This window comes from Cydia pomonella, chromosome 15 (genome assembly GCF_033807575.1).
Source record: "Cydia pomonella isolate Wapato2018A chromosome 15, ilCydPomo1, whole genome shotgun sequence".
NCBI classification, from domain to species: Eukaryota; Metazoa; Arthropoda; class Insecta; order Lepidoptera; family Tortricidae; genus Cydia; species Cydia pomonella.
This window is the reverse complement of record NC_084717.1, coordinates 7,378,162-7,397,534: the sequence shown is the minus strand read 5'-3', so window position 1 is coordinate 7,397,534 and position 19,373 is coordinate 7,378,162. Positions and strand designations below refer to the sequence as shown.

The 19,373-nt window shown below is 38.1% G+C and overlaps 1 protein-coding gene across 2 annotated transcripts in view; it reads right to left on the bottom strand.

Annotated features, from left to right (window-relative positions):
* The window catches only part of LOC133525690 (semaphorin-2A), a 458,429-nt gene that overhangs the window by 14,744 nt on the left and 424,312 nt on the right, over positions 1 to 19,373 (bottom strand). For both annotated transcript variants that reach the window (XM_061862038.1, XM_061862037.1), the window contains 3 exons: positions 16,031 to 16,261; positions 12,226 to 12,484; positions 10,371 to 10,525 (listed from right to left, as the gene is read on the bottom strand). In XM_061862038.1, the coding sequence (XP_061718022.1) occupies positions 10,371 to 10,525; positions 12,226 to 12,484; positions 16,031 to 16,261 (645 nt within the window). The remainder of the gene's footprint in view (positions 1 to 10,370; positions 10,526 to 12,225; positions 12,485 to 16,030; positions 16,262 to 19,373) is intronic.

Sequence of the window (19,373 nt, the reverse complement as noted above, 5' to 3'; positions counted from 1 at the left end):
GCACTAGGCATTGACATAAGTACATAATTAAATAAAAAGCTAAATACCCATTCTCCACATGCGTTAATAAATTATTACAAATTAAATTAAATACGTACATATCTGAAAAATATTAGTAAATGCGTGCACGTGCACACGAATAGATGTTCTTACTGCCGTATTATTACTAGTGTCTCTATGAGAGTGATTTCACTTGTGTGCTTAAGTCCGTTATGCTAATTTCCGCATTCTGTAAAATTTATGAAAACTGAACATACAAAAAAAACTATTTCATTATAGAATCTGCTCACGAAATTTCACGAAGATTGTTTGAGAAATACGGCCTGCAGTGGAGAACATCCCAACATATGAAAACAGATTGCGCGAGTCAAAACGGAGATTTTCGCTAACGCTTCGTTCAATTACCTACGCACTTCATGATATTTTTAATACCCTTAAATGCACTGAAGACATATTCAAATTATAATAACAGGATATAAATTCAGTTTTTTGTGTGCGTTAAAATTTCGTAAACAATTTGCAACAGGTATGTCTAGTTAATATCATTTAATTTACGGGTAAGTCCTGACAAGTGTTAAAAATGTTAATTAGATGCTTTATTGGTTTCATAACCTATTTTTTATCAGATTTAAATAATTTACTCATTCATTGCTACGAATACTACCTAGAATATACTTTTATCTTATTAACTTAGTCAAAAGATCCTCGAGGCGTTTCCATCTTCATAAATAAAATCCCTCTTAAGAAGTGAATTAAATCGAATTAAGAACGGATGAATATCGAACAAATACGCGAAGGCGTAAACAAAATTCTTTAATTATCTTTTCATATTTTCCACACAAACGGGCACAGGGCCCGAGAAAGCCGTCTCAAAAGAAATAATCCCGCAATCCAATAAAGATTTCGCTTCGACAGGCCTAAGTGAAAACTTTTTTGCGATCCCCGAACAATATAAGTTTTATTCCTCCAAGTGGTATAAATTCCAAACACAAAGTAGCTGTAACCTCTTTATTGCTTTTCATACAAGGGCCGAGTTTAACGTATAGATTTACCTGTTACCGATGGCTATGACTTTGCGCGGGTTGTTGGCGTTCCGGCACGAGTAAAGGTGAATCACCCTCTTCACCAACGTTACAATATTGTAGATCTCATTTAATATGTTTCGTAAAATATGTTATTTTATATGTATGTATAAATACTGTGTATAAAAAATATGTAATGTTCATTTGTTTTCTTATAAATGTAAAATTGTAAACACTCGTCAGTTTATAATCTCGCTAGTTACATTATAAACTGACGGTAGTTAGATTACAAACTAACCTAACCTAACCTACGTTAGATTATAAATTAACGGGTGCACAATCTTACGGTGGCATATATATTGTGTTTATCGGACATGATTCTCGACAGGAACCAAATTAACTGCTACGACTCACACACATTAGGCTTAGAATTCAGAATAACAACATTAATAAAATTAACCTTGTCCTCGTAACTTAACCCGTGCCGATAAGTGCGTAGTTTTTCAATTTTACGACGCACCCGAAACTTGATTGGTTCTCACGGATTTCCCCTTATCTTTGGCATTCTCATAACTCGAACATATCAAACGTAATAGAAAATCGTGCGGGCAAAATGAAGATCGTTAGAAATTTATTCGTTTTTGTAAGTGGGGTTGGATAAATTCCGCGATTAGCAGTTGGAACGAATTCGGCAGGGCCGTTTTATCGCGATTCGCAATATGTATTTTATAGACGCCGTAAATCGAGAAGCGCGGCTTTTTAACGTTTGTCTACGGACCACAGATCACTGTCACGATTAATGGAGCATATAAGACGACTCACGTAGTTGATACTATATTCATTTAGTGCAAAAGCGCGACTGCTATTTGAATTGCATCCATGTTTATGTGAATTATTTATATATGTATCAACAAAACTGTATAAATAATGTAGAAAGACTGAGTGGTGAATCTCGCGACGAATTCTACGAGTATAAGAGCGGTTTGATATGATCGTGACTTTTCCTAAATACACCATAATATGGAGTCCAAAGGAGGCAGTCCATGCCACGAGCATTCGGCCCACTTTTACGAGATTCGTCGCTCGAAATTTTATGTGACTATCAAATGGATAGGCCCGCAGCTCCCTGACCCGTTTGAAAATGTATGTCTCCAATCGATATGAATAATTGTCTGTTACTGTCATAACACGTTCTGTTATGAGGCAAAGTTTTGATAGCAGTTAATAGCGCGACTAAACTAAACTAAACTTTCTTCAATTGTTTAGAGGTATTGAAAAGGTTCAAAGCAAAGTACCACAAGATACAATAGCATATTTAAATGACAATGATTTTGTTGTTTCAACTACAAACCAAAAACCATTTGGTATTTCCATTTTTAAGCGACATAAATGACTAACTAAACTAACTAACTAACTGCTTTGGCTCAGCGATCCAAAAAGAATCTTGGCCTCCGAAACGATAGAACGCCACTTGTCCCGATCCAGCGCACACATAAATGACAGAAAACTAAAATTTCTTCTTCTTATAAGAACGTTATTTGGTATTATCACTTTTATAAGCTTCTAATTTTTTCCCACACCCTGGAAAAAGAAACGTTTTTACATTGTATTTTGGCGAAATATCAAAACAAATGACTCACCGGTTATTTATCCCATAAATGTTATATTTGCGATGGAAGGTCGTTATTCCAAACACGTTCCAAAGGTGTATTTTTAAAGCAGGCTTTCTCGGTGGCCAGCATTAGGGATGCCGCGGCCGCGCCCTCTTCGAAACTTTCTCGGCGCACCTTTTGATATTCAATATACTGTGGGTCCTAAGCAATCCTTTGATGAGATGTTTTATGCAAAAAACGTTGGGTGCCGTTAGCGGGGCGCGAATAAGCGTTCCAAACTGAACACATTAGTATTCTCAAACCCGCCCGGGACCGCGGCCTCCCTCCAGTTTTGGGGGAATAAAAAATCAATGTTTATTTTCGTTGAACGCGATTCGAATGCTAATTACCGGCATAACTAATTGCTTGTGTTTGTGTGAAGGCGCAATCGTTTTGCGAATCGCCCCGCGAATCATGTGCCAAAACGGTATTTCATTTTCTGGCAATTGAAACTTATTATGACACTTGTTTGCGAACCACAATTGTTTCGGTCATGTAAACAGATCGTTAAAATCTTGGCACGATACGAGTAGTAACCGCTACACTGCAACGCGATCCCTGGGGTTAAACCGGTAAACCTAATAATATGATATTTTAGTGAGCTGGCCTTAATGAAGCCTGGAAATTTAAATCCTAAGGGGTTAAAAGGGTATGGATACAATTACTGAGCTAAAATATAGCTATCAATAATAATGTCGGCACTGTTGTGAAAATAATGATGCTACATGAGTTATCAAAGTTTTTAACACGGACCCAGGTGCTTGCTTTACCATATCCTTTATGTGCAGGAGCGATAGAGGCAGCTCGCAGTACGGGCAAGCTAAAGGTGTTACAAACTATAAATTACTTGGAAATTCCGTTCCGGAGCATCGTATCGCGGGTGGGCGATAAATATTGTTCAGTTTGGTCCTGCGGCGGCATGCACGTCAATGTAGCTGGGCTTTGAGACACCCAGGTCGTGACAGCTGAGACCACCTTAGGGTGCTGCACAAAGAATATATAAGGTGCTAACAAATTACCGATATTTTAAGAGATGGTACATTAAAACAATTTTTTTTTTGTATTTTTAGTTATTTTGTGAATTAACGTTAAATATTAATTAAGAAAACTTTTCAGATGTTGCGTTTTGTTTTCATTTACCGAACAAAGAAAAATATGTAAAAGTCATCTTTTTTAAGTTTAACACTTCCTGTCATGTGAACAATTGTTTGTCTTAAATCAAGTGGCCATAGTTAAGAGTTAGGTAAATTATGTTCTAGAATCTGTTCAATCAGCGTCTCATTTAATTATCTCATTAACAGGTTATTTTGACTTAGGAACTTTGTTTTCCAATTTTCGTCAAAAACATCATAAATAAAATAAATAAATAAAAATGTTATTTATTCAGGTATCAACCCATTAAATTACAATAACGCAAATATACAATTAAATTAAATATACAATTAAATTTCTCTAGGCTAAAATTAAAGCTAATTAAATAGGTGCAGCGGGGAAACCTTGCTCATATAGTAGCAGGTTGCATACACTTCTTTAACAATGCTGTTCGCCGATTCACTCACTCTCCCGACAAACGACCAGTGCCTTTTACGCATTATAGCGTAAAAGTCATCTACTCTGTTCTCGGCAAACATACCAGACGCACTACACCGCCACGGTAGCCGTAACATTGAACACCTATAATAATTTATATTTTTAAATATGCTCCAGGAGCCGAGTACTATCAGCTGTAAAAATATTGGCAACTAATTTGTTAGCATCTTATATAATAATACTAGTACATATATAATCAAGAACACCACGGTACACTGTATGTAAATTTCCATACAAAAGTCGCAATCTGAACGAGGTACTACGTAGCAGCCCTGTAGATGTATATGTTCATGATAGAAAAGAATCTCAGATAAAGATATTCGTTGGGCACAGCGTTTAAATAAAGAGTTACTTATAGTCGTTTCCATTAGAGGCTGGCTCGACGTGGCCGGACTAAATTTTCTCCCGAAAAGTTTGCGCTCTTCGCACAAGTTATGCAGAAACTGTGAGCGATCCCATCAATTGCCGCGTAAGCCTCTGTACGTATTTCGGATGGTACGATACCTCAACCATACCTTAGCATATCATTTTGCGCGGTCCGCATTTCATGTTTATGGCAAAACTTGGACTTCATGCACTTAGCCAAATGGGTTTCCGATACTTGTAAGCGCCAGTATCCTAACTGTATCGCTATGATCTATGCATGGGAACTTATTTTGTGAGTTATCGCCTACATTACTTCAATGGCGGTATAAATATTTCGAACTTAAAGCGCCTAGGCTGCAGAGCAGAAATATTGCGTGCGCTAACTTTGTGGCGAACACTTTTCTCGTAAATAAATATTATGGACCGTGGAACATGTAACAAAGTAGCGTACTTATTTAAATATCAACTATGTAGTACAATATAGCGCAGGTAACACCTAATTTTATAGTCGATGCGGTAACCAGGTACTTTAAAATCAGGTCAGCGCATTGTCCATAATTTGAGCGTTATCGAGCAAGCACTACATTTACATCAAATACCGGCCGTAACATAATGTTCCATATACGGGTTTATTGCAAATATTTGTTAGCCATATTATGACAAAATCAGGAGCAGGGTTAACGTGAGCAGCACACAGACCGCTCGCCGTTTCCAAACGCTGGTAACTACATTTCAAAACATCAAAGGACATAGCGTTTGGCAACTCTGAGCTTCCATAATTATGTCATCAAATAGCTATGAATTTTCCAACTGTGCGGACTGGGCCGTTAAGCCGACTGTGAATTTTAAATCGTTTTTAATAGTACCACCGGGCAGCATGCACATATCAAAGCGTAGCGCGTGTCTGCAATTTGATTTCTTGCGGCTAATTGCTGAGCTTGGCTCGTCGTTGTTTTTGGGTACACGTTGGATATGCGACAGCGTTGATTGATTCGTAACCTGCGCGGCTGGCTGTAATTGCTATTGTGAGGAATACGTAGCGATTTAAACTGTTCTTATTTTGTGAAACAAGTCGGTTAGTAAGTCCAATTATGGAAGAAAAAAAAAATAGTACAATTGTAGTGCATAACTATTTTCCATTTTCTAGTCAGTCTCGGTACAAAAAGTACTAACATTGAGTGAAGTAGCATGAAAAATACGAATGTTTCCGAGAAAATACGATGGAAATCAAGTATGCACTACATTTGTACATACGTCTCTAAAAGAAAAGTCTAACAAAGATTTTTTTGGATATTCAAGAGAGTGTTGGCACTGATGCTGTACTCTATTCCACGATCGCTTACTGGGTTGCTGAATTTAAAAGAGGCGGATCTAGCTGTAAATATGTAGAGACCCTGACTACTGATTTCATTTGGTACAATACTAAATGAAATCATTAATTAGGGTCTGCCCTAGGGCAGTCAACCTTCAAAGATGTATTGAGATTAAAACAGCATCAGAAAAATGAGTCCCACGAATATTAAACCAAATTAACAAAGACACTATATCTGTTATCCCTACCCGCCAGACTTTAACTCCGAGTAATTTTCACTTATTTCCAAAATTAAAGGAGCACATCCTTGGAACTAAATTTGATGACAATAACGCGATAATGATTGCTGTGAATCATTTCGAGACAAAGTATTTTTTTTAGAAGGATTAAAAATAAGGTACATAAAATGTATAGAAAAGAAGGAAATTATGTAGAAAAATAAAGATAAAAAATGATCTTCTTTTGCTTTTGACCTTCTCATTCACAATTTGGTATCAGTGAAGTCCGACGGTCGATCGACCGGTTTGGTGGCAACGTTGAATATCAATCATAATGCTCAGTTTAAAGCCCTAAGTTTATATTACCTACTTAATAAATAGCAATAGTTCCATTACATAGAGGTATCTCGCAACATTCAATTATAAATCAATTACGGCTTTCTCATAATATCGTCCCTGGAACAGTTATTAAGTAACAAATCTTCCCATATTATAAGTTCCGGTGTCTGAGAGGATTACGTACAAGTCGAATAGTTTGGGAGTTCGTTTGTTTATGCGAGGTAATTCAGGAAACTGCGCGACCGATTTGGGAAATTGTTTCGCCATTTGAAAAGTTTACTCTACCCGTCGTACGCCATAAATTGTATCGCTTCTAACAGGAGGAAACATAAAAGCTATTTCAAATACTCAAGTGTGAGAAGTTGATAATGTAGGAACCAAATAAGTATTTAATATTCAGGAGTTTCTTAATGGATGTTATTGCGAATGTGCGCCGTGACATACATTATACGAAGGCGCCTCATAATTACATTTCGAGTTCCTATTTAAATGTTGATAGGTGCGCATAAACACAACACATTTTGTTGTAGGGCCTGTGTTCGCCCGATATGCAAACATTAATATGTTCTTCATTTGTTTACAAAGGCGCCCTTGATACTAAAGAGTCTCGGCGTTGACGTCTAACTCGGGGAATTTAATTAACTTCCTTAACTTCTAAATACTCTTAACGTCTTTGATACCTCGGTTCCCTTTCACTGGCAAACACGTGCCTGGGTGTGCACAAGACAGACGCTGTCAAACTTTTATCGAGCGGGGAGACGAGGACGTTTCAAAGTTGTAGCAACAGTGATTTAGGCGTGATAAAACAAACGAAATGAAAGGATAAACGCGCGTCGCCCGCCCGCGCGCCGCGACGCAGGCCGCAATGCAGGAGCATCACGCGGTCGTTTCTCATTGTCTGGTAGCACCTCGAGCGCCGCGGCAACTTTCCGCCTCTGCCGGTGCAGTTTAATGCATATTATAACGCGGTAAGCACTCAAAATGGGCTAAGCGGGGAGGCAATATACTCGCAGACGCTAGTACACGAGCATATTCTTTATTGAAAGAGTAAACTGTCCTTTTTCACGGGACGCCTCGAGCTCTTTGTGACGGCCGGAATTTCGTGCAACTTATTTTGCGCTCGAGTGTAAATAATAGCGGCGTAAAGTACGAGAACATCGAGTTTTTGGGGATTTACTTTTTCTTTCTCTTTGCGGTTTAAGTACACGGCGGGAGTATTTATTGCAATGTGCCGGTGGCTAATGCATTAAACACTATTGTAGAAGCCAGAGTAATGAGGGGGGCGTTCGGAACGAGGAAGCGATGCTGTATCGTAACATTGTGTAAATAATAATCGTAACATTGTGTAGATAAGTTAAAGTAATTATTACGGTACGTGGATATAGCTCGGGAGGGAACGTCAAAGGGAACGTTTAAACAATTTAATATTCTACACACAAGCATTTCAAACGCCAACTCAAACGTAGCTCTCCTTTTGGAAAAGTTGTTCCGTAAACGAACCCCCCCTTCGTTAGATATCTACGTGAGTTTAATCCACTCTGCAGTGTTACGGGAAGGCGGTCGGGTTGGAACGATTTTGCTGGGAAAATTGGTGAAAATTGCAACAACATGGGCGAAAATTACCACTTGGAGGCGTTGTTTGGTGTGGCGCGTGGAATTTATGCGGCTTGTGCAGCGTGACGAGTAATGACCGCCTCCTGTGGATTCCACATTATGAATTTTCTACGAAGAGCTGAGGTCAGCAAACATCGGAATTCTTATAATTTTAGAGTACACCCGAAGCTTTACCACTCAAAACCATTTTATACTAGGCCAGCCCTTATTTAGCGGCAGATTTTAATTTTTATAATTTTCAGGTTATTTACAAACGTGTATACAACTGAAATGAGGGATTAGACTTTTATATTCAAAGTATAGACAGGGCGTTATTCCGTGGTGAGCGACAAAGCGTCTTATACTCTCCTTCTAATGGGTAGGTAATCTGTGGTAACTGGGCCTCAGTGCGGCCGCGAGTCCGGCGAGCCGTTGCTGGCGCGAGTGCAGAGCATAATGTTTCCACTCAGTTTATGCCCAGTTTACATCGCATTATAGGAGTGAGCTTGTACAATCGCGTTACGAGCTAGCTTTCTGTATTAACGCTACAAGAATTACCGTTGTTTCATAATAATCAAACATTTACGTTGAATATTCTGTATTACTGAACTGACGTGTCTGAGTACTTGGTTTTTTCAAACTTAAATAAATCACTGTTGATATGATTTTCTATGTTTAAATGCACTGTACCGATTCCAAGCTTATCTCGAATGCACAAAAAAGCTTACGTCCATGCTTTTAGTCAATAAATCGTAAAGCTGTCAAAAATTTGGAAAACGTCCGGTATTTTGCTACAAACAATCATGTTTTAATCGGTTTTTCACGTTTTCAACTAAATCCCCTGCTTGATAGCCGTGTGCGCGCAACCGAATGGCATCCAGACGAGAATCCAAACGTCCAGCCGTCACGTGCTAGACGAATTATGGCCTTTGAGTCACTTTCGCCTCCACTTTTTAATTTCCCTCTGCGTTGTCGTTTTTAAATTCGTATGCTTTTATGAAATTTTATGTGCTACCGTATCCGTGGCAGTGAATGCGGACTTATTGTTCGTGGCTACTCCTTTTGGAATGTGATTGTGCCGTGCACAGGATTGGCTGGAGTGCTCGTTCCGTGACGTTTGCCATACACATACGCGCGGGTTAATTGCGCGAAAGTATAATTGGTTTCATTGCAGCTATGCTACTGTGGATATATTTATGCAGTCATTGGCTGACGCTCTGTGTTTGCATCGGTTGAAAAGGTGTGTTTACATTAAATACAGCCTTAATGAGTAGGAGCATCATTCTGCAATTTGAAACCGCATATGTATTAATGAGACACATTATTATTTATAATGTAGGGCGGTTGGCATATGTAAGGTCCGATAATAGATTGATTCCTTACCGAGTAAAAAAAGACCAAATTGAAGGTTTGCCAAAGAGTCATGGAGCGCAACATGCTTGGGGTGAAAAGAATCGACCGGATCCGAAACACTATGCTGCGCACCAAAACAGGCATCGTCGACGTTAGGGTCAAAACCGCCAGGCTAAAGTGGGACTGGGCAGGCCATGTACGACGTAAACTAGCCACGTAGTGGGTGACACAACGTAAACGCCGGCATGGTTGGCCTAAGAGGAGATGGCAGGACGACCTGGACGCATTTCTCAGCAACTGGACGGATGCTGCAGTTAATCGGGAAGATTAGAAGTCTAGGGGGAGCCCTTTGCCCAGCAGTGGGACACTTTATAGGCTCGTTAAAAAAAAATAGTAGTCTGCGGTGCGGTTTCAAGTGGAGTGCCCAACTAAAGGGGGACTAGAATAGAGTTAGATAGACAAATACTCGTATTAGGAGAGAGGTTGCACAATCTAACGCGATTGGCTTATTGGTCCAGCTAGTACCAAACAGAGTATGCACCTCAAGTGGTTTAAGCAAACTAAATAAACCATTTATACAGTAAAGACCAAAAACAATCGATTATCTCACGCTTACTTGGAGGCTGTACGAATACTTAAGTGACAACATAAGGTATATGTACTAGAAGTTTGTTCTCGAACAAATGTTAAGTCAAATCTTAAAATCAAGTATAGCGGTCGCTAGAACATATACAACAATAAACTTGATATATCTTAAATTTTTTATATAATAAATGATCAGCATCCAAAATTTCAATTCGCTGAGACGTTGGATCGATGAAATTTTGTACTCAGTGTTATGTTCGATTTCCACTTAGTTTTACGACTTCTGCGCAGACGAAGATGTAAGTGGCTATTCTTTTATAGTTATTATGGATTAACTTACTTGTGCCAGCATAGTACACGGTGTAGTCGAGCTGGTGGCCCATCATATCGACCTTGACGCGGTCCACCACCAGGCGCGTGAAGAACAGGTCTCTCTTGTAGTAGATTGGCTTTTCGTTCTCGTGCGATACCGCGGTGTCCATGAGCGGGTGCGATCTAGTATAATAAAGAATATTGTTAGCTGATATTAAAGCGAGTTTTCTTCATTAGATTACAAGAATCATAAAATGATTAGTAACAAATTAAGTATTAAAAAACCCAAAGGCCATCTGCCTGATTTCATTATTTAAGTCCTAATTAAATAAGTTTGTAGATGCCAACTGATAAGGTAGAGGTAGCAACTGGCACATTCACATTTTGTATCACCTATTTACAGGGGTCAGGCCGCGTAGCCAACATGCAAATCGCTTACGCTCCTTAGCGATCGAAACGCAATTGTCACTGTCGCACTAATGGGGAAGAGTGATAGAGAGACACGAAGCATTTCGCTTTCGTAGCGTTAGCGATTGTCACCTTGGCTAAGCCGGCTGATCGTCTTAATACTCGTATTGTGTCAGAATATTTTGATTCGATGACAATGCAAAAAACTTAGATAAGTTCAGATTAAAATATACTTGTTCATTAAAAAAAGGCAATATATTTAATTTTTACGGTCAAACGAAGTCCTCAGATAACGAAATACAACATGCATCTTGCGATCTTGTACCTTTGTTTATGGTGTTGATCGTGCCAAGACAAGCGCCTTGTATAGAGATTGAAACCTTTGAAATCAGCCGCCACAAGAAACTGCAATATCTATTTGCATTGAATTGAGGGTGTCGGGAAGTGTTTCGCAACATTGTATCTATACTCCCTACGATAATTTTACAACAGAAGTCAGGTGATATCAAAGCCGAGTCGCGAGCGAGCGGAAACAACCTCGATAAACATTGTATCAGAATCGACCTCCGCCGCCAGACAATCACAGTGTCGCACGACGCAAATGTCATCAGATAAAAGCCTTTACTCCACCGTTAACAACAAAAATACTCATTCATTTAATTAAAACTCTCACTCGCATGAATAAAATTTTTATAAATTATTTTTCGCCAGACTGGTTCAGGTGGAGTGTTAAAATCTCGACGTTTCCACATGAGGATCGTGAAAAAGTGGGAAAAAAAATAATTGAACGCTCTCGGGGTGAGAGCGTCGGATAATTAACAGGACGTGTCGTCAGATAAAAGTGTCTGTAGATTTCAATGAGCGTGGAATTCTGGGATCGCGGAGACCGGCGGCACTCGTGTTCCACGTTTTTAAGTGACGATTTTCAACTTTGTTTACGTCCGACTCTCGGTTACAATAACCGTGGCTTTTGTTTTTTCCCGCTCGCCGGCGCCCGACATTTTTGCAAATTAATTAATGGTCGTTGTAAAGCTTGCCATCCGTGGAAACTAAACATTCTAAGTGCGCGTGTGTACTTATTGAACAAAGGCTTTGTAAACAATTATGTACGAAGTAAACATGTAACGAAGTTTTCCAACACTTCATACGTGTATGGCGCGATAAATTGCTTTAGCTTTTCCTTCAAATATTGATGTGTTCTTAAGAATATGCAAATACATGCCAACAACATTGTCTACTGACCTCAGAACTGGAAAGCGGCTTGAATTATTTTATGAAATCTCGCCATATATCCCTGAGGAAATTGTCATTCCTAGTATTAGCCATTAAAATAGCCATTTGTGAAATGTTCATTTGTAATCTATGAATGCAACCAGGATTGAAAAATATTGCTTATTGTGTAAATTGATTTTGGACACGAATGCCTTTTATACCTTCAAATCATAAAAGAATATCTGAATACTAATAAAACATACCTAATAAAATTGAGCACAGTATCAGGCAGCGACGACGTGTCATTGACGCATGTCCCTGGCCTCGGCTCCGGCACTCGACTGCTTATCACCGGCAGCCAGGCCGAGCTGGACGTGGCCTGCTCCTTGAACTTGCCCTGGAAGGCTTTCTGGATGTCGCCGATGGTGAACGTGCAGATGGCGGAGCCCATGAGCCCGGTGGAGGCGGTTGTGAACACGCCGTAGAAGCGGCTGTCATCGCCAGGGACCTTGTAGATGCTCTCTGTGAAACAACAAACAAATTTAAGATTAAGACTATATATAAATACTATATATAAAATAAAATATCAATCGTATATTTCGGACTGTAAAATAGATATTTGGATGCTACGTCACGTCAAATAGTATTGCGTGCAGTGCCTGATTTTTTTAAAAGGTGGCTTCAGGTTCTTCTCTCACTCTCACTGTATATTCATGGTAGGTATGCGGATATCAGGTCTTTGAATTGTTTTTGAAGTTTTAGTGAGTTTTAACAAAAAAGTAATCAATAAGTTCAATTATAAATAAAATTGCGCACTTTTCAAGATTTTCATATTCTTAGCTTTTATCCAAAAATTGTTACAATTTTTTAAGGTTTATTTTAGACCTACGTTGTATGTTCGTGATTTTTTTTTACCGAGTGAAAGTCAAGAAATTAGGTTGCTAATCGATGAAGTTACTAGAGAAAGGCTTACTATCTTAACTTTGCTCCGTTTAATCAATTAGAATATGTGCATAATTTAGTCATATTAAGTACCTAGGTAGAGGTAAATCTACTCGTAGTCTAATTAGGTAGGTATAATTTCTTTAATTGGAACACAAAGACATACAAGAAAAAAGAGTAAGGTATGAATAGCGATAAAAATAAGTCTTTTGTAGAATAGTGGTGGTGGTTATTTTTTAGAATACTAATTAATAATTGATTGTATATACGATATACGACAACAAAGTATACAACAACTTTAATTAGTGATCTTTCTTTCTATGATTAAAAGCCTTAATGTGTTTCTTTTAATTATAATTATAGCTTAATTGAAATGGCACCTGTCTACGAGGAACAAAAGGCGCCATCTATAATCTATTCATAGTTTAGTTAGTGGGTCGGGGCAGTGGCGAGTCGACTACTAAACTACTGTAATTGTGGCTCTGAACTTTACACTTCGCTGTCACTAAAAGTTGTCGAGACCATTTAAATTGTGTCTAGAATTATAAATGTCAACAGTGAATATTAACGAATGCTTGACTCGAATTTCAAAGACAAATTAGTCTTACGTATATTTGTCTGAATTAAATATTTAATGCAAAATTAGCTTGAAGGCAGTTTAGCTAATTGTGCTTAATTAATATTAATGTTTCTGTACATTAACATGAAAGCCGATTTAGATGATTTACTTGCATACCGCTCTGATTAATTTTCACGGTTGAAAACTGAAGAAAATAATGTGTAGTGTAGTGTGTAAATTACTGTAATATCTAAAGATCTTATAGATACTTACAAAGGAGAACGATCAGAGCTCAATTTAATTTATGAATCACATTAATTTAAACATCATATGCTGCTAAGCAGGTTTGTAGTTAAGTTACTATTTACAAGTAAAACACAATTTCCTTCCTGTAAACCCAACATATTCTAATAGCATTTTGTGCTAGTCGGAACACAGTCAAAGCCTGGAAACTTCAAAAAGCAAATTGAGACTTCAAAAGGAAAACAGCACAGACAGTTCAGCTTCTAACGGTCTCGACCCCGTGGAGTAGCCATGATTCAGAGAGGCACCCAACTGTGCGGGGCACAAACATCCCCACGCCGAAAAGAGCGATTACGCGACGCTCGCGTAAACGCTGCTAATGGCGCTTGAACGGACATGTAAATAACACACCTATAGCAAATACTGAGCACTTGAGTGTTCCTATTACATTCTCATGAGTTATGCAGGGAATGTAGCGGGGCGCGTGAAAAACCGTGGCGGCTCCCGCCGCCTTTAATATTGGATGAACACGGTCTGCGAAGACCGGAGTGCCAAACGAATCGGCTAGACTGTTAGAATCGTACACTTTTGAGTTCGGAACTGAATGTTTGCTTGAGATTCCCTCGCTGTAGGGATTAGGTGAGGGTGTTTACATCCACAGCTTTGTTAGCAAACGAAACTACAAGTTCGTAAACAAAAGGCTGCACTATATACACTTTTGTTGAGCAAGCTTTCAATTTTCAACGTTGATTAAATTTAATCGCTCAATTCTTTAAAAAAACATTTACTTTAAGTTTTATTTTTATGTATATAATATATTTAAGTCGTGTGGATGAGTAGATTTGGGTGAATCAATTTTTAGAACAATGATTTCGTGTCCCTAGACTCCCTAGCAAAAAAAAAACCGGCCAAGAGCTAGCCGGGCCAAGCTCAGTGTAGGGTTCCGTAGTTACCCGCCCGTCAAATAAAGTTTTTGCAAAAACTCAAAAACTGATTAAGTGATCAGGTTTGCTATAGATTTCCTTGAAAGGTTTACTAAGCTTTAATTTTAAGATTTTTTTCATATTTTTTGGACCCATGGTTCTAAGATTTGTTAACTTGAACACCCTGTAGCCCCTAAAATATTAAATACGAAGAGCAAATATGATTGCCCGCAGGTTTGCACGATGTTCACGTGACGTAAAACTTACACTATTCAGCGCGTACTGTACAAGTTTCTACACATGCAGCCTGTGGACTAGATACGATCTTTTACAGGATACATTTCGGAGAGTGTGCCGAGGAACTGCACAACCTTATTCCTCCGTCCCCATTCCACCATCGGACTACCAGACAATCGGCACTCCGGCATATCTTCATGGTAGGTATTCCACAAATACGCACGAAGCGTTTTGCTTCAACATTTCTTATGCGAACTGCCAAGGAGTGGAATGCCCTGCCCGAGTCTGTGTTTCCGCATGAGTACAATCTGGGTCTCTTCAAGGCTAGGGTAAATGGGTATCTCATAGGTAAGCGTGCTCTACCGTAGACCGCATCATCATTTACCATCAGGTGAGATCGTGGTCAAACGCCTGCCTATCGTTATATAAAAAAAAATATAATACACCAAGACTGGTTACAATGCCCTCCGAGTACAATACAACAACGCATTTAGGGTACTGATGGGGCTGCCTCGACCCTGTGGTGCATCAGGGATGTTTGCAGAAGCACATGTAGATTGTTTTTACGCAACAATACGAAAGAGATGTGCCTCCCTGGTGCGCAGGGTGAGAGCTAGCACCAACAGTATCCTGAAAATGATCTCGAGCAGACTGGACTATCCGCACATGAATCGGTGCTGTGCAGTCTCAAGTGGAGGCGATCAGTGCTGATCCAGGAATAGACGCCAGTTTAATTTAATTTAGTTAACTATTTAATTTAATTTGATTTAATTCACATGTTTATTATAAACCTACTAACCTTAGTCATAAGTAAATCAAAGAAATATGTAACTAACAATATGTGGATCGTAGTTATCTGTATAAAGAACTTTATTATTATTATTATATTGATCGTAGAGTAAAAATAAATTTAACCAATTTTGTATGAGTTCTAATCAATTTGTTAATTTTAATGTGTTAACTAAATACTTATGCATCCAATAATGCCAGTGTAAACAAAAAAGTAAAAAATCAACATGGTTTTTGAAAAATCGATTTTTCTTTGCTAGGGAGTCTAGGGACACGAAATCAGTGTTCTAAAAGTTGATTCACCCATTAACATAGCATTTATCTCCTATCTAATTCATCCAATCCCATCCCCCAATATAATTATTTATAACTCACGTATCTCGTTGAAGTAGAATGGGAATTCCCCAGGGATGCTGCAGTTGAGGCGCGCCTTGAGGTACGTGGCCCAGTTCTGGCTGAGGATGTTCTTGCCGCCGGTGTCGCGCTTGCACACGCGCGCCACGCGCGAGTACACCGCCTTGCCACAGTTGATGTACTCCACTGCCGTCTCGCGGAAGAAGAACAGCACGTACTCGCCGACGTCGAAGGAGCCAACGAAGTTCGGTTCTAGAAATAAATGAAGAGTTAATAGTGATTGTGTAGGGAATATATCCAGTAAGAACAACCAAAGAAGAGTGAATGACAAGACAAGAACACTTACAAGAGCTTGATTGGGAATAATCAAGAAATGGTCTCGTTTCCAAGTTAACAAAAACTAAACTAAACAAAAACGAACATTTCTTGACCGTGATAGCAGTTCTCTTTTTTCCATTATACCTACTTAATTACACACTATTTAGTATCAAAATTAGTACTGTATTTATACCGGAGTAGATATAATTTTGGTAGTATAGATTCGTGACCCTTACTGAAAATTTACAATATTATGTAAGCTCGTAATTTGTGAGTTTGGCAAATATATATTACTCGCTGAAAACGGTATCCAATAATTGGTTTAATAGACTGTAGATAATTCGAATTATTAGCACCAACTGTGCCACTATTTCCGATACCTAGTTGGATTAGCTCCAAATTTAATACTACAATTATTAGAGAAATTCACTAAATAAATTACAATAATAACCTCATTGTAATTTAGACAATAACCGATTTCATATATTCCGGCCAGCCGTTCCCATGTTAATGCTGTAATATCAAATTGCTGTCATTCGGTGTGACGTGCAATAAATATTAGATGAAACGGCGGGTGTCGATTATGTCATAGAAAGCGGGTCGGTGGGCGACATTAATAAGTGCTTATTAGCCGTCGTAATGAAATCGCCACGCGTCCTGGATTACGAACACACGTTCCCAGTCAATATCTCTATATTCCCATTGTTCCCTGATACTAAATCTTATACAATATGCTTTGCAAAGGATGTAATTTTAAATAAGGATTCCGCGAGCGTCTGCTAATCTTTTAAAATTATGGCGGCTATAAATTTGGTTTCTCCTTAATTAATAGTTCCGATAAAGCCCGGGCTATTTGTTTAATGAATATGTTGTACGTGGTGATATATCTCACAGTAGGTACTTCTAAATAAAATAAAAAAACAATTTAATAAAGATTAAAATATGAACCGAGCGGACTTCAAAGTACCTCCCTCATATTTTTAAATGTAGATATCGAATTAAGTAAAAGTGTAAAAGGGATGGCCCTCGATCAATCATTAATGCAAACCACTGAACTCGGCCAACTACAAAATTTAGGGGCATCACGTCCCTATACGTAAGCTCTCTTGCAAAGGACGGATTTTTAGAAATCCAACTCTTGTGAAGGGCCCTAATAGATCGTGGGATTCGTGCCGGGGAAAACATTTGTATCAATTTTAACAACACAGTTTGTCTAAACGCATAATAAACAATAATGTTAATAGATCGATTATTAACAATCACTGGTCATGTTCAATCATTATTATGCTTCATTATACGTAGGCGCCACAATTGAAGCCTAAAATACTCTATATTGTTATTCGAATGTAGCAATGATTGCGCAATCATTGTTATTTCATAGCATGTCCAAATATTTGACATTGTTTGTTAGAACAAAAAATGTTCAGGGAACCTGATGCAAATGGAGTTTGATTTTCGGTATTGTTTTATCACCGTTGAAATAGTTAGCAGAACTAATTTGTTCAAGCATGTGTCTGCTGTAAAAAAGTGTCCATAAAAGTACCTACGTTGTTATCAGATATTTCAGAAGAGCCGTATTCTTATTAAAGTAATAAACAGAATTAAATACATTAATCCAATCTACAGGTTGCATTAATGGGTAATTACGGTCGTATTACTCTGAGGTTAGAAGTTATTATTCCTGAAGGCAAATTTGCCTGGCGGTATTAAATACAGCACGTCGCCTTAAATAAGACATGACCAGGTGCAGGGGTTCCAACAAAGTATATTACGTAGTAAAGATGGTAATAACACTCATAAAGTTGATGTTTTCAACGAGTTACTTTATAAGCATTTCGTTAAAATAATCTAAAACAACATTATATATATCCCATGATAAAGAGAGTATGTAGCTACAGCAATGTGTGATTTTAAGCCCTTAATCCTTAATTAATTCAATAAATTGGGAAGGTTTCGTATTATATTTGAAAATGTAATTCACCGTGAAATAAGGTACCTAAAGGAAGCAAGCAGAATTCCGGTGTGTAGGATTGTTAATTTATAAAGAGAGGCAAATCGAAATTAGTGTTGAACGAACACAAATCTGACGGAAACGTTGTTAATTGAAAACGCTACTGTAACCCTTGAAATACGGCCAATAAAGGAACGAGTGTAATGAACAAACTGTTATTAACCGTCATTAATGGAAATTAAGCGAATTTGTCGGGTTGTAATTTCTATGTCGTTATTGTAGCACGAATGCCAAGCGGGTAAAGATACGAATTCATGAACAGTGAACCTAATTTTACTGTTGATGTTTGGTACCTATCTTTTACCAATGCACTTATTTTTTTTCTGATAAGGGGCCTAGCTAAGTGACATTATGGAAATGGAAGTGATCCTGTGACTTTCGTTCGTATGTCAACGCGATGCGTTTTTACTTTGCGGTATGCGTTTCTCAATAAACACTTATCCTCTTGGATGCCCCATATCTGAATAAATATAATTCTCTTAGTATAAAGTATTAAATACTACACTAATTATAGTACTAAATAGAATAAGCGACTAAAATTATTCGGATCACTATCATATGAAATTGGTTTACAAGTATACGAGGCTTCGGCTATTATGCTATATTAAATTGTGATTAAGCGTTCTAATATTACGAAATAATGAAGTGCTTTCGTGACGGAGTTTAAGATCTTTTTCGGGTCACTGAGCAGTGTACGTACGTCACTAATAAAACATTATAATTATACACAATAAAAATGCATTTTTTTGTACATTATAGTACAAAAATTATGAAAAAAATACCTATACTTCAACTAACATTACCCGGTTCTAAACAGCATAACTAAATACTAACTAGTTAATCTGATTAACAAAGAGTATTGAAAATCGTACATTTACGAGTAAATATGCAGATTAAATGGAACGATGCAGACATTTTAATTAGTCTGACTAAGTAAATAGCATAAGTTTAGTTGGGTACAGTACAGTTTCCTGTAACTACATCGATTATTCGAATTTAGATATATTATATTTGAGCATAATTTGGGTCGTCGCT